The sequence below is a fragment of the Drosophila albomicans genome, chromosome X (genome assembly GCF_009650485.2).
Source record: "Drosophila albomicans strain 15112-1751.03 chromosome X, ASM965048v2, whole genome shotgun sequence".
Classification (NCBI taxonomy): Eukaryota; Metazoa; Arthropoda; class Insecta; order Diptera; family Drosophilidae; genus Drosophila; species Drosophila albomicans.
In genome coordinates this window covers 18,559,265-18,574,432 of record NC_047627.2, presented here as the reverse complement: position 1 = coordinate 18,574,432, position 15,168 = coordinate 18,559,265, and the positions used below count along the sequence as shown (strand labels likewise).

General features: G+C 38.8%; 1 protein-coding gene across 25 annotated transcripts in view; it reads left to right on the top strand.

Annotated features, from left to right (window-relative positions):
• Window positions 1-15,168, top strand: part of LOC117570136 (basement membrane-specific heparan sulfate proteoglycan core protein) — a 103,819-nt gene that overhangs the window by 57,088 nt on the left and 31,563 nt on the right. For 12 of the 25 annotated variants that reach the window (XM_052007523.1, XM_052007520.1, XM_052007534.1 and 9 more), the window contains 4 exons: window positions 10,244-10,354; window positions 10,891-11,013; window positions 12,536-12,661; window positions 13,341-13,883. In XM_052007523.1, coding sequence (XP_051863483.1) covers window positions 10,244-10,354; window positions 10,891-11,013; window positions 12,536-12,661; window positions 13,341-13,883 — 903 coding nt within the window. Of the gene's footprint in view, window positions 1-10,243; window positions 10,355-10,890; window positions 11,014-12,535; window positions 12,662-13,340; window positions 13,884-14,397; window positions 14,791-15,168 lie in introns of all 25 variants that reach the window. The other 13 variants (XM_052007626.1, XM_052007617.1, XM_052007585.1 and 10 more) reach the window with 5 other exon arrangements.

Here is a 15,168-nt window from a genome sequence, read left to right as displayed (position 1 = left end):
TTATTTGTAAAATAAAGAAATGGTAATAAGAGATATACTATATTTTGAAAGTAATGGTATATCAATATAGCAAATAAAGTTTTTGGTATATCTTAGTATTTTTAGGTATATTCATTTGGCATATTCTCAGAATCATGTCGCACAAGATGGTATATTTTGTAGTCCATAGTATATTTTGAATAGAATATAAAAGATTAACCATTAAAAAAATATATTAAAAATAATTTGAAATTACCAGTTTTGATTTTGAAATCATTCTGAGTGCTTTATACAAATAATAGGATAATATATTTATAAGGATGTATAGATCCTAGAAAGATTAGAAGATTTTAAGAATACAATTTAAAATTAGCTTCATAATAGGGAGAACAACAACAAATGAAATTAGAAATTTGTAAAATAAATAGAATCTTTTAAATAAATGATTTTTTAAGAAAGTATCATATAATTTCAAGATTATTCTTCCTAACGATCTATCTTTTAATAGCTATTTATAATCAGCACATCACAATAATCTAAAAAATAATGCATTAAAAGCTCACTCTCCCTGAACATAACTCGTATTTTTCTCAATAGCATGAATGTCTTTGGTTTTCATTAAGAAATCAATCTGTAAGCGACATAGAGAAAGCGTTTCATCAACGTTTAATCTTTATATAACAAATTTTTAAAGAGAATCATTTAACGTTTATGGTGCCTGGGAAATTACTCATTAATTTGTGTATCACAAAAATATGCAGAAAATCAGCTGCAAATGATTTCAAAGCTTAATTGTCAGCGTTAAATTGTATTCAGTGATCATATGCATATTGTTTGCTGCATTTAATTGGTGTGTGTGTGTGTAAGTGATCACATACTTGATTGGAGAACAGCAAAAATCGCATAAAGCTGGCAAATCATGACGACATTCAAAGTGTTTTAAGATAAACTGAGATCACGAGTAGCAATTGTGCAGAGAATGCAGATCCAAGTGTGAGCAGCATTCATGAATATTGCATCATAGCTGAGTGCTTTTAGATATGAATCACTTGCAGCAGCAGCAGCAGTAACATGAGAGAGAGAGAGAGAGAGAGAGAGAGAGAGAGAGAGAGAAAGAGAGACAGAGAGGGAGATAGAGAGACTGAGACGAGGCGCGGGGCTGATTTTTGAAAAGGGCGTCGAATAGAAATTTGCGGTCAGGGCAACAAATATTTGGCCACAAATTGTTATTATGATTGTTGTTGCCATCGCTGATGTTGCTTGTTACTCATGTTGCTGTTGTTTCTGTTTCTGTTATTGTTGTTGTCGATGTTGCTGTTACAGTTATTGTTGCCGTTGCCGTTGCCGTTGCGTGCAGCTCGCGTCATTCGCGATGATTAATGACAATTTTTCGGACGAGCCATGTCCGTGTCCGTCTGATGCTATCTCTCTCCCTGTCTCTGTCTCTGTCTCACTCTTGCAGCCATCTCTTTCAGTTTTTGACGTCTCTGCGGCCGATAATATTTAATTGCCCAGCGATATATCACAAGATAGCGCAGCAACAACAACAATCGAGAGGGTTTGTAGTTAAGTTTCAGGCAGGGGATAGAAAAGTGGAGAGAGGGGGGAGGAAGGAGTGCTCAAGACTCGGTGAATTAAATAATCTACATTATGAGCAGAAGGCACCACACACACACACACACACTCAAAGTCACATATATTTGCATTAATTGGTTGCATTCGCAACGTCAAAAAGTGAACTCATAAAGCACAAAAACACAGACACAGGAAATCAGAGGCAGACATCACGCATACGCCACGTTGTGTTGTACAAACAGCGAACGACCTGTGAACTGTGAACTGACAACTCTCTGACTCTCTCTCTCTCTCTCTCTCTCTCTCTCTCTCTCTGGCTCTGTTTATATTTAGCCAATTTCAAACCACGCGGCATTAATTGTTGTTGTTGTTGTTGTTGTTTTCGGTTCTTTGGTTGTTCGGTTTGTTGCTGCGGTTTGGTTTTTTTTTGTTTTTTCTGCTTTTGCCTTTGCTTTGCATTGCCAACCGCAAAAGTATTTAAGAAAGTTGGCGAAAAACTTGCGCTTGACTTGAGCTTGTGCCTTGTGTCTTGTGCCTGGCACACGCTGACACTTTTACTTTGTCAAAAGGTGCAGCGGGGTGGTTGGTGCGGGTTGGTTCGAGCGACGACAGCAGCAACCAGAAGGGGAAAAACAACAACAGCAACTTCTTCAATTTGATTCGCTCTCCTGCTTTTTTTTTCAATCGAGCTGCGAAATTACAATTGTTTTTTCTTCTGCTGTAGCTGCAACTGCTGGACTGCTGCGTCCATGAAGGGGTTAAGAAGGGGACGGTGGGGGGGAGTGCAAAGAGGAGAGTGGGGGGTCGCAGAAAGTTAGCTTTAGCTGCGGCCTGGCCACAATGATAAATTTATTTAATTTGCCATAAATTGCTCAAGTAACTAAGACGACGCACGCAATGTCGTGGCAGCAACACCCGCCTGCCCCTGTCCCTGTCCCTGCCCTTGCCACCAACCACGCCCCCCTCGCATGCAGGCAAAAGTTGTTGTTTGTGGCGTATGCAAAACAAGGCAGAAAAATTAACGTTTGTCACATTGCGCAGGGAATGCGACAAATCAGTGGCAACAACTCGGCAACAGGAAAGATGGGGCAACAAAAGACACACACACAGACAGACCGAGAGTTTGTCTTGTCTAACACACACACACATCGATACACACATACACACACGCGTGTGTTGAGCAATTTCATCGATTTTGCTGAGCGCCCAAAAATTTTGTATGTTGTCGCTTCGAGTTGCGAGTTCTCGGGAGTTCTCTGGCCAACAAGTGCCTGTGTGTCTCTGTCTCTGTCTCTCTCGCTGCTCCGCAAGTATTTATGCAATGTTTACATTGTGTGTTAATGCCTATGTGTTCTGTCTGCCGCCCGTCCGCCTCTGCGCTTTTCTAAGCAAACAGTGGCACATGCAAAGGCGCACTTAAAACTGCAGACGCCACACATAATTGTTGTACTGCGCCTCGCTCTCTCCCTCTCTCTCTCTCTCTCTCTCTCTCTCTCTCTCTCTCTCTTTTACGCGCTTGCAACACTGACAACTGTCGCCGTGTGAGCGCGTGCATTTGACACGCTTTTGCCACCAAACAGAACCGGCAGCATGTTGCAACTTGCAAGCAACTTGCAACCAGGCCACCTTTTTGGCCGAAAAAAAAAACCGCTGGCTAATGACTCATTAAATAACGCGCTCGCGGCATTTTGGTTGCACACACTGCCTTGAATGCATGCGGCATGCGCTTCTTCACAATTTGCCACCCCTGCCACAAAATCTGCCACAACCCCACTTTAGTGCCTGCCACAAGTGTGTGTGCATATTCATGAGCTTGCGACGTGAGCAGCTTCGTGTTAAGCGGCCATTTTAACGTTGACAGAGCGAAAGAGAGAGAGAGATAGAATAGAAAGAGCCAGCGAGTTGCACTTGAATGACAATGAGTGTATATGACTATGAGTATGATTATGATTATGATTATGAATATGACAATCAATCAAGCGACAGCACAGCGTCAGTTGAACGCAGCAACGTTCGAGTTCGTTTGCTCAAGCTCAACACACGGCACTTGACATGCATTTTGTGTGGCAAGTGGCAAGTGGCAAGCTCAAGCGTGGAGTGTGGAGCATGGAGCTTGAAGCGAAGAGGCAGCATAATAAGTATTAACTGATTCACTTAATTGTAATGGCTTAAATTTGTGGCATTCACAGCGCTGATTCACTTCAGTGCATCATAAATGTCACCTGAATGCTGACTGAATCATTTGTCAATCAATCTGACTTTTGCAGCTGCAAAGCAAACAAATCAACCATGTTTTATGTGTGTGCGTGAAATGAATATGAATTTGAAATTGAAATTGTTAGCAGCGGAAAAGCTAATGAATTCAAGTGCAATAAATTAACAAGAATTATGGTGTACTTTACGTCGTTTTTCCACATTAGAATTTCCTTTTTATTGTCATTTAAATATGCGCTTTGTTTTGCTTATAAGGCAAAGTGATGAAATTTAATGTAAGAAATTGTAAAACTTTTTTTGTCTTTGCAAAAAATAAATGCTTCCTTAGACATTAATGATCTTATAATCAAATTGAGCTATGACTTTTTGAAGATACTTCAAACTTAGTAAAAAATAAATGCTGCTCTGTCTAAGCAAGAAATTGTAAGATTCGTCTTGGGCACTAAAGGGTTAAGTAGCTTTGATTTTCCACTACTCCTGCTTGGATACAACCGATCTGAGCAGTATTAATATATATACTAGCTACAAAGACATTAAACAGTTCTCAAAGTTGCAATCGCAAAAAAATTCAGAAAGTTACGCACATCAAAAAAGGGAGAAAAACTAACAGACGGATGGATCATAAAGAGCTAATTACTTTAGTTTTTTAAAAGTTACAAAAAATATTGAAGATACTCCTAAGTTAACAAATATAAATGTTTACTTAGACCTTAAAGATCGTAAAATGTGTCGAAACAAAATAGGTGTAATGTTCGGTCTTGGCCCCTAGAGGGTTAAGCAACTTTTTATTTTCTACTACTGTTGCTTGAATATATCCAATCGATCTGTTCAATTTTTATATATATGCAAACTATATAGACATTAAACAATTCTACAAAATTTCAGAGCAATTGTTACAAGACCGAGAAAGTTATGCACATTAAAACAAGTGGACAGACAGACGGACGGATTTCTACTATTACGATTGCTGGCGAGCACTTGTGTCCGCACCGCTCACAGCAATTATTTATTTGTATTGATATGCCGCATTGAGATGGATTGCAAGATGTGGTTGCGTCTGTTTAATTTCCGATAAGCGCTGCGTGAAAGTCTCGCTTCCACGTGGCGGAAAAGTGAACTACTCATTGTAATTATGCAGACACACATGTGTGTGTGTGTGTGTGTGTATGTGTGTGTGTCGCATTGACATCGCGACATCAAGATCCTTCACACACACTTGCACACTCACACTCACACACAATTACAGTTACGTTTACAACTACCGTTTGAGGTCGTCTCTTCCGTTTGGCGTAAAAATGTTGCGTATACGCGACGTGAAACGCACGGAAATCGATTAGACATGACGGCAAATGTTTATCGCTTATAGTTTCTGACTTAATTAATGCTGAAGTGAAGGGGTATGCATTCTAATAACCGTTTTGCATGGCTCAAGCGAAAACATTGCCATTGCGTTTGCTCTTTAAGCCAACTTTAAAGCACTCGCAGGACTTTTTTTTTTGTCCTATTCTTATACTCATTTTTGTGCTACTGTTGTTAAGGCGTGTCTGTTGTGCACTTTGCGACGAATAAGCGAGTTAATGAGTCGATCAGCAGCTTGAGTGGTTGAGTGGGTGAGAAAGAGAGCTGCTAACGCTGCTAACGAGCAATAATCAAATCAAAATACTTGCGATTATTACACACAACAACAACAACAGCAACAACAACAACAACAACAAAATGTGACAACAAGATGTTTTAAGCAGCAGCCAAGCTGTTGAAAAACGCTTTTAAACGTCTGTCGCGACACGCGTCGATTTTCCTTCCCTTTTTCCCTGCTCTTTTTTTTGTGTGCTGCGTTGTCGTGACTGCTTTGCATTTACTTTCTATACCCTGTAAAATAGAGCGGCTTTAAATTAGTTGGCAACAGCCTTTTTAATTTACTATTTATTTTCTATTTAGCAAATAGAATTTTCAATATTTTTTTTTATTTTACTTGATTAAGAGTATTCACCTTAAATATTTGTTTCAATAATCATTTAAAATTTAATAGTGGGTCTTTGCAATGAGTTTTACAATTTTTTTTGTTTGTTTAGCAACAAGTCTTTACTTTAAATATTTGTCTCAATAATATTATATATTATTACAGCGAGTACTGAAATAATTTTTGTTGTCTTTCCTGTAATCATTATTTAACATATTAATATAACAAACATATGTTAAATATTTGAGCAGCAAATGAGGAGCGTTCAATATCATTTTATGCTTATTTTTTCGAATTTGTTTATTAAAAAAAGTATTTATATAAAATATTTAATTAAAAATGTATGCTAAAGCAACAAATAAGGCTCATTTAATAATTATTATTTCATAATTTATATTTTAGTTTTATATTAAGGCATGAAAACATTTAAAACAAAAATATAAATCATTCAATAATGATTATTAAATTTGTCGCTTAAATATTTATATTTAATCTAGTATCAAATACTACATTTAATTCTACAGTAAAGAGAATACTAGCTGATGAGATCTTCAACAACAATGATTAAATGAAATAACAAATGCTTTATAACAACTTGTATGTTAAGAATTAAGAATTACTCAAATAGTAATTTTTAACCAATATTCTTTATCCCTTGAAAACATAATTTTTAATCATTTTATAATTTGCCAATGAAAATCTCACAATCTTGGCAACCTCCACATTAATAGCGTATCTTGCCATCGAGCTTTGCCATTTCTGCTCACTGTCAAACGATTCATATTTTAGGTCTTTTATTTTCATTTGATTTTTTGTCAAAATTGCGATGCTCTAGCGACGCGTCGTAAGCTAACCCCGTGACCCATCAAACACAGTTAGCAGCAACCTTCAACCCGCAATTCGCAAACTTCCTTTGCACCTTCCCCACTCCTTCCCCACTCCCTCCTCCACCTCCCCTGGCAATTGCCACCCCCGAATATGCTGCGCAACACTCAACTTTGTTTGTTTGCGGTTTTGGCTTGTGCGCTTTTACGTTTTCCCTGCGCCACGTATCAATTATCGTCTCAAATTTAGTACCAGCCTCAACTCGAAACAGTTGCAGCTGTATGTGTTCGTGTGTGTGCGTGTGTGTGTGTGTGCGTGTGTGGAAGTTAAATGTGTTGCATACTTGCAGGCGCAACGATTTAAGTTCAAGTGCAAATGGTTGTTGCCAGCAGCAGCGAGTTGTGTGGTCAATCATTGTACTTGTAGCTGTGACAGCTGTGCGCCTGTTGACAAGCTCTCATTTCAAGGCAGTTCGCAAGAGAGAGAGAGAGAGAGAGAGCAAAAGAGAGGGAGAGGGGGAGAGAGAGAGCAAGAGTGTAAAGCTGAGTCTGGATCAGAGACACACACAAATTCCCAAAAAGCAATCGGATACTTCAAGCTGCAAATAAAGTCTTTCTATCATTCTTGGGCTTTCTCTCGCTCTCCTTTTCTCTCTTTCTCTCTCGTTCTTTGCTTCTCTCTTTATTTGGCCAGGCAACAGGCGTACAGCAACCAAGTGTTGCAACTGTGTGTGCGGCAGCTGCCAATTTCGCATTAGCCTGTTGCCTGTTTGTCTGACATTGTCTGCCGTTGCCTTTTACCCTTTGTTATTATTTTGCTGCTGCAATTGGCCAATTTGTGTTTACATCCTTTTGTTTTGCAAACCCAGATCAAACTCAACAAAAATTCGAGCATTTTGTTTTCGGTTTTTGCGGATTATAAATGCTGCACGTAATTTGTTTACCCAATGTCCAAAAAAAAAAAGCGGCATCAAACGAGCCGGCAAATAGCTCAGCTTCCGTCTGCTCGCCTCGACTATAATTGGAAGCCTCACACTTTATACCCAGTAATCAGTTCTGCCTTTGGCAGTAATGTTGCAACTCAAAATGTAACAATAGAACACTATAATAGTTAATAATTTATATATACACAAATGATTTCATTGCAAATTCTGATTTGTTACTGAACTCAACAGTTAATTAAATTTAATTTTGTTTTAAAATTTTGTACAAGAATTTTTGTATTAGTTATGAAAAGGTCTTTGGCTATTTATATTAAGAATCATTAGGTAACTGAAGGAAAAAGAGCAATAGAAAATGAAAATGTAATAAAAAGTTAACTGATGAAAAATAAGAAATTTAAATAAAAATATAATAATAGAAAATGCAAACTAGAAATAGAAAACATAAAACAGAAAATGAAAATTTGAATTGGATTGTAGGTAGAAATAGAAAAATGAGAAAAAAAATAAATAATAGAAGAAAAATTGAAATGGAAAATAAAAAATAAAATTAAAACTTGAAATTGAAAATAGAAATAGAAAATAGAAATAGTATAATATAAAAAAGAAGTAATTTTGCACCTTTTTTCTTTGCTCAATGATTTTTCTACAAACAAGTACTTAAATATAATATGAATAACTATTGCGGGATATATACATTATTTCTATAAGAAAATACATATCTGATCCATTACCCTTAACCAAATAGCATTCTTTAGAAATGTAGAAATTGTACAAAGAAACTGTTGAGTAAACTTTATTATTATTTACATGTTAATTATTATACAAAATAATATAATAACTAAAAGAAGGAAGTGCTAGAAACTAAGGCCATCTTTAATAGATGGCTTCAATGATATATTTTTATTGTTTAAAAAAATAAAGCGTATCTTTGAGTCGTGTACTCACAAATGTTGTCGAGCCGTCGAGGTAGTCGCATTTTTGTGTCGGCTGATGAGATTGGCAGCCAAATCCGGCAGCTGCCATATGTTGGCCATTATTGAATCTTTAATGTCAATAAGCAAAAACCTTTGTTTCATTTCGTTCGTCTTTCGTCTTGCTGCTTTCCCCTCGTCTGTCCTCTTGCCTTTTGCCATTTGCCTTTACAGGTTTTTCGCTGTGTTGCTTTGTTTGTTTTGCCTGCGAATTTAGTTGCATACTTTGAGGCGCCGCATTGCGCCGCCAAAAACGTTGAGCAACAAAATTCGCAAAGCGAAATTGTCAAACTGCAGTCAGCGGAGGAGGCGGGCATGACATGGGGGCGTGCCAATTGCGGCACAGACAAACTTCTTATATGGCTGACATGCCGACAAAATAATAATAAGAAAACGCTTTCTCCAGCTTCGTGTTGAAAATTGCGAGCAAAGCAAAACCAAAGCAAAACGAAACGAAACGAAACCAAATGGAAAAAAAATGAACTTTGGCGATTTGTGAGCGCCCAAAAAGTAGTTAAAGTTGGTGCTGCAGTTAACCACGATGACGATGGCGTTGAAAACGACAATTGTGCATTTATGGCGGACAATGAACCCCCCAAAAAAACGAGGAAAAGAATTACCAACTCTTTCAATTCAAAGTAAAACTCAACTCAAATCAACAAAACAAAAATAAGACTGACAAAATAATTACTATAAAATTGAAAATATATATATTTGTTACAGAGACTGCGATGACAATATAATTACTCTAAAAATTTAAAATATTTATATTTATTTTGTAAATTTATTAATATTTTTGTTAAGCCATAAATAGCTCGGCTGCGCATTAAATACTTTGCTAATTGTTGATTGTGACAACAAAAAACTTAAAGCTCCTCTGATTACACTTGAGCTAAGTGCCACGCCCCCGCCCCAGTCCGCCCACGTTTGGCTTTTGCAGTTTTCAGTCTCTTTGCTTTTAATTAGCCGTTCTCAGATCTCGTTCTCTCGCTCTCGCTCTCTTTCTGTTTCGCTGTGTCTCTTTGGTCTGTGTTGACGCCTCCTTTTCTAGCTCTCGCAATGATGTTGCTTTGTTCGCTTTGTGCGTGTGTGTTTGTGTGTGTAATGTTGCTTGTAATCAAATCCGCGTTGCTTGTCACTTTGTGCTGCATACTTTCGGGCGCGTCGAGGCCAAAGGCCAAAGAAAAGTGTGGAAAAATATTTGTGAAAATGCTTAACTTAAGACCTTAGCCAGAGACAGAGAGCTAAAGCCAGAGTATGAAATTTTAGGCGTCCTGTCCAACAACCAAGAGTGGGAGGTGTTATGTGCGCACACACACACACAAACACAGAGACATAGCCAGAAAAAAAGGGTTCAAAAAGGCAAAAACATGCACAGGAAACTGTGGCTAACGATGCCAAAGAGCGGGGGGAGAGGATGTCAAAGCGGAATGGGAAGCTTCAGTTAAAATTCGAATTCGAGTCGAGTCGAGTCGAGTTGAGTTGAATTGTTGTCAGGCTTATCAACTTATCAACAGAGCGAAACACACACACAGAGAGACACCTAACAAACTTTTGCTTTCAAGTTGAGCGAGAGCAGCGACAACAACAAGAACAACAACAACAACAACATGGAGGCACAAAGGGAAGTGCTTGTTAAACTGCATCCGGTTGAGGGCTAATTGCAAGATTGCCATATCCAAAAATAAACTCACACATACACACACACACAATCATGAATATAAAATGTATTTGTTGCTATGCTTATTAATGTTGTTCATGTTCTTTTGATTGCAGAATGTCATGAGAATCAGTTTAGATGCCACAGTGGAAAGTGCATTGACGCCAGACAGCGATGCGATCTCGTCAACGATTGTCCCGATGGCGAAGATGAGGGCGACGACTGCCGTAAGTAGTAGCTCACAGATCACACTATGTATCTATGTATCTATACCAAAAGTATCTAAAACACAAACACACACACACACACGCTTACAAGCAAACACTACGTATACTTAATATTATTGGTAGACAAGCCCAAGAACAATCTTATGGGCGTATATGCGTAAACTAAGTTTGACTAAGCAACAACAACAACTACAAACTAGCAAGTAAGCTTAGTCCCATATATAGTCGATAATCGATATTCGATAACCGATGAGCAAAACCGTTCCCGACAGCGGTCAGAACTCACTGCTTTGCTTTCGGGTTGCCAAGCCTACAACAAAAACGCAATTCAATCATGATTAAAATTAACAATTAACCGAATCGTATTAACCACTAACCCATTATCTTTTTTTTATTATCTCTCTCTCTCTCTCGCTCCCCCCTAACTGCACTCTGCCTGCGCTGGTCAATCGGCCAACTAACACTTAAAATCAAATCCAAAACCAAAACCAAAACCATAATACCGCTCGCTATAACGCTACTAATAACATCATCAGCTGCCGCCTGCAGCAGCATGGAGTATCAATGTCGCGATGGCTCACACTGCATCAGCGACAGCCAGCGTTGCGATGGCCACGCCGATTGCAACGAAGGCGACGATGAGGAGAACTGTGACGGAAGTGAGTATCACATCTCGATCGAACCTAACATCATTCTCAATCAATCAATCAATCAATCAATCAATCACCCAATCATATCAATTCTTCTGCATAAGCTACTTGAGATTCACTGGACTGATATCAAAACTTTAATATAATGTGTTTGCTCAATCAATCAATCAGTTACAAGGAAGAAATTCCTTTCTAAGAAATTCCTTTCAGTTGATGATAAGTTTCTGCAATCATTCACAGCAACTCTCTTAAGCAAATTTCCATTTAATTCAAGAGAGGATTCTTCAATCAATCAATCAGTTCCTTAATGCTGTCAAATTATCAACAACTCACATTTCAACAATCAGAAAAACCTTTCAATGAATTTAATTCTATACAAGAGAAGATTCCTCAATCATTCAATGCTAGTTTCAGTACTTGTTCCAAAAATTCTAGATTTAGTCAGAAGTCTGGAAGAGATGGTAAATATGTTTAATACACTGTTAGTTAATCTTCTTTCTTTCTTTCATTTATTGCAATCACAACATTAGGATATATAAATCATTTGAGGATTATTATTAATTCAATTCAAAATAAGCTTCCTCAATCATCCAATTAATCAATCTTAGTGTTTAATAATAAGACTGGAACTGTCTTATTTTATAAAGAAGAACCTGATTCTAATATTTTATATTTCAATCACGTTTCAATCATATATTTGCCTCTAGTTTCCTAAATACTTTATTCAATTCTATTTATCAATACAATTGAAATGGTTTTAGTCCAGCTTAAGAGCTCAAGTACACAATGCATCAATCAGCAATCAATCACTGAACATTCTCTCATAACTAAATGCTCTCCGTTTTGATTTCTTGCTGCATTTGCTGTGGTGCACAGTTGTGCCCAAGCTGCGCTACACGTGCCCCAAGGGCAAGTTCACCTGTCGCGATCTCAGCTGCATATCGATTGTGCATCGTTGCGATGGACGCGCCGATTGTCCGCACGATCGTTCCGACGAGGAGGGTTGCCGTATGTTTTACAGTTCGCTCTCCCGCTCTTCTCTTGATATATCTGTATATCTCTCTCTCGCTCTTGCTCTTTCTCTCTCTCTCTCTTTCTGTTTGTTGTTGCACATGTAGCCTGTCTGTACGACAAGTGGCAGTGTGATGACGGCACCTGCATTGCCAAGGAGCTCCTCTGCAATGGTAACATCGATTGTCCCGAGGATATATCCGATGAGCGCTATTGCGATGGTGAGTGTGAATGAACCGTAAAAAGAAACTACACTGTGTTTGTGTGAGTGTGTGACAGGTAAGTAATGGGACACACACGACACTGTTTCGCACTTGCAGCTACGGTTTTTTCTACGATGTTGCGCTGTCAGTTTCGAGTTCGCGTTCGCGTTCTCTGTCCCTCTGCCCCCCTCTCGCCACATAACTTACATAGCTAACTCCATTATCCCCATCATCGAATCACATACAATATATTGACAATCGATAACCACACACACACACACACATTGAAAATAACACAACAATCGCAATAACATCAGGTGGCAACGATGAACTTCAGTGTCTGTATAATGAATTCCGTTGCGGGAACGGTGAGTGCATACCGATCCGTCAGTATTGCGATAACATCTACGATTGTAACGATTACACAGACGAGCAGGACTGCGGTAAGTGCTTGTCGCATCGATAGACTTCGATAGTTATCGATAAATCTGTGTGTCTCTCTCTACTTGTATCTTAAATTATGAATTAAGTAAGTGTATTAGAGTCTAATGCTTCCTTCTGCTGCTCTCTTTCTCCGTGTCTCTCTTGCTCTCTTTGTGGTGATTAAAATTGTGGTGTTTGGTTTCTTAACTTTTCAGCAACTATTGTTTCCCTTTGCTGTCTTCTCTGTCTCTCTCCCTCTGTCTGAGTTGTCTCTCAGTATGCTTCGATTGCTTCGTCCTTTTGTGTGGTAGCTCTTAATGCGTGTCAACTTGATAAGATTTTGATTTTTTTTCGTTTAACAAATTCCAATTTTTGTTTCTCTTCTTTCCAATTCGTTCCCCGAAAACAAAAATGTATAAAAATTGGTTGTGGTTATCGAATGTGTCCAACCAACTAATCGATTAATTGCACGAAACAACAACCGCTGGAACGACAACAACAAAAAAACAACTTCAACATCCCATCAATTGGCTCAACAACAAAATTTGCATGACCAAAAACAAAAAAAAAAAAAAAAAAAAAAAAACCAAAATCCCCCAAAAATGTCAACGGCTTTGCATGCGGTGATCCCACAACCTTCCTCCTTCCCTTTATCCTCACTCCCAAAAATAAAACCTAATCAATGCATGCGGCTAACAGTGACGAACGACATCAACGATATCGATACCGTCGATGAAGACGGCATGATACGAAATTATAACGATCACGGTGGTCGACCTCGTCCACCGCTGAATACGGGTTACGATCGCGATCAAAATCGCGGCACCGACACCGACGGGCTCGATGAACAAGATATGCGCGACTATCAAGTGTATTTGCCAAAGGAACAATATGGCAAATCGACGCCACAGAATCCGTGTGCTTCGAATCAGTTCAAGTGTCGCAACAACGTTTGCATTCCATTGCATCTGCGTTGCGATGGCTTTCATCATTGCAACGATATGAGCGATGAGGACAATTGTGAACGCTATCGTCCGTCGCAGACGACACGTGGACCAATCGTAACGCGGCCAACGTTGCCGTCGGTGACGATTGCCCCCGTGTATAATCCATGGACAACGGCGGCGCCAGCTGCGCTTGAACGTCAACCAACAACAACAACAACGACAACAGCAAGTCGCATCACCACTAACCCAAATCCAACAATACCAACAATAACAACAGCAGGAACAGGTGCAGCGAGTAGGTTAAAAATATGTTGCATACTTTCGGGTGCTGGTGTTATTTCTTGACTCTCCCTCTCTCTCTCTCTCTCTCTCTCTCTCTCTCTCTCTCGACAACAAAGTGCATGCCATGTCTGTGACTCTAGCGTCGAACATTGAAACTTACTTAAGCTAAGTTCACACACACACAGACACACACACACCGAAAGCTAGTTATAAAGTTAAACGTTTAATTTAGTATTTAATGTTACGTTATTCTATAGTTTGTATGCATTCTTCTTCAATTTTAATTGATGCCAAACACACACCTGTACATACATTTTCTCTTTCTCTCTCATACTCTCACTATGTATCTCTTTCTCTCTCGTTTTATGTTTTTGTATATGTGTATCTGTCATATTCACGTGCTCACGTTCGTATCATTATAAATATATGCCTCCTTGCTACCACCTCCCCACTCCACTATCTACGCTCCACGCTCAAATACTCTACACATACGTACCATACATGTCAAATCACACAACACCATTTAGTCAGCTCATCGTCATCATCATCATCATTGCCACCTTTGGCCACCAGCAATTGCCTCGAAAACATTGAATTCGCGTGCCACAATCGCGATTGCATTTCAATTGAGAGCGTCTGCGATGGCATCGCTGACTGTGACCAGCGTGAGGATGAGGATTATTTGCTATGCAATTGCAGCGGCGACCAGGTGAGTTCACAGCGCCCATCATGCCTCATCTCTCACACACACACACACATACACTCTTGTGCATTTTTACATGACACCCACTTTGCCCTCTGCCCCCCGTATTTCCATCACACACAGTATAAATGTCTGCGCGGCGGCGGTTGCATACCCAAGACTCAAGTCTGCGATGGCAAATCTCAGTGCCGCGATGGCAGCGATGAGAGCACTTGCCGTAAGTACTCTGAATGAAGCAACTATATATTTTACTATCCCGCTTATCATAATCAACATTTACCACGAAGTAGATTCTTTTCCCTTTCAAAAAAGTAGTTTTAATAGTAGTGATAATCAAACTAATTTCTTTCCATAACAAATTCCGAATAGCAAACTAAATACATTAATATTATTTAGGTACAATATATCATAATTTTCTGAAACTTGTTCTTTAAGTAGCAAAGCCAAACGACTCTCAATTAATTAGCTTTTAACAGCATTCAATTGGTACTTAGCCAGTTAACATTTACTCACAATCAGAATTATGTATTTTGCTTTGGTCCTGCAGTTTCTAGTTTTTAGAATATTTCATGCCGCTAACTGTACTCTCTCTTCT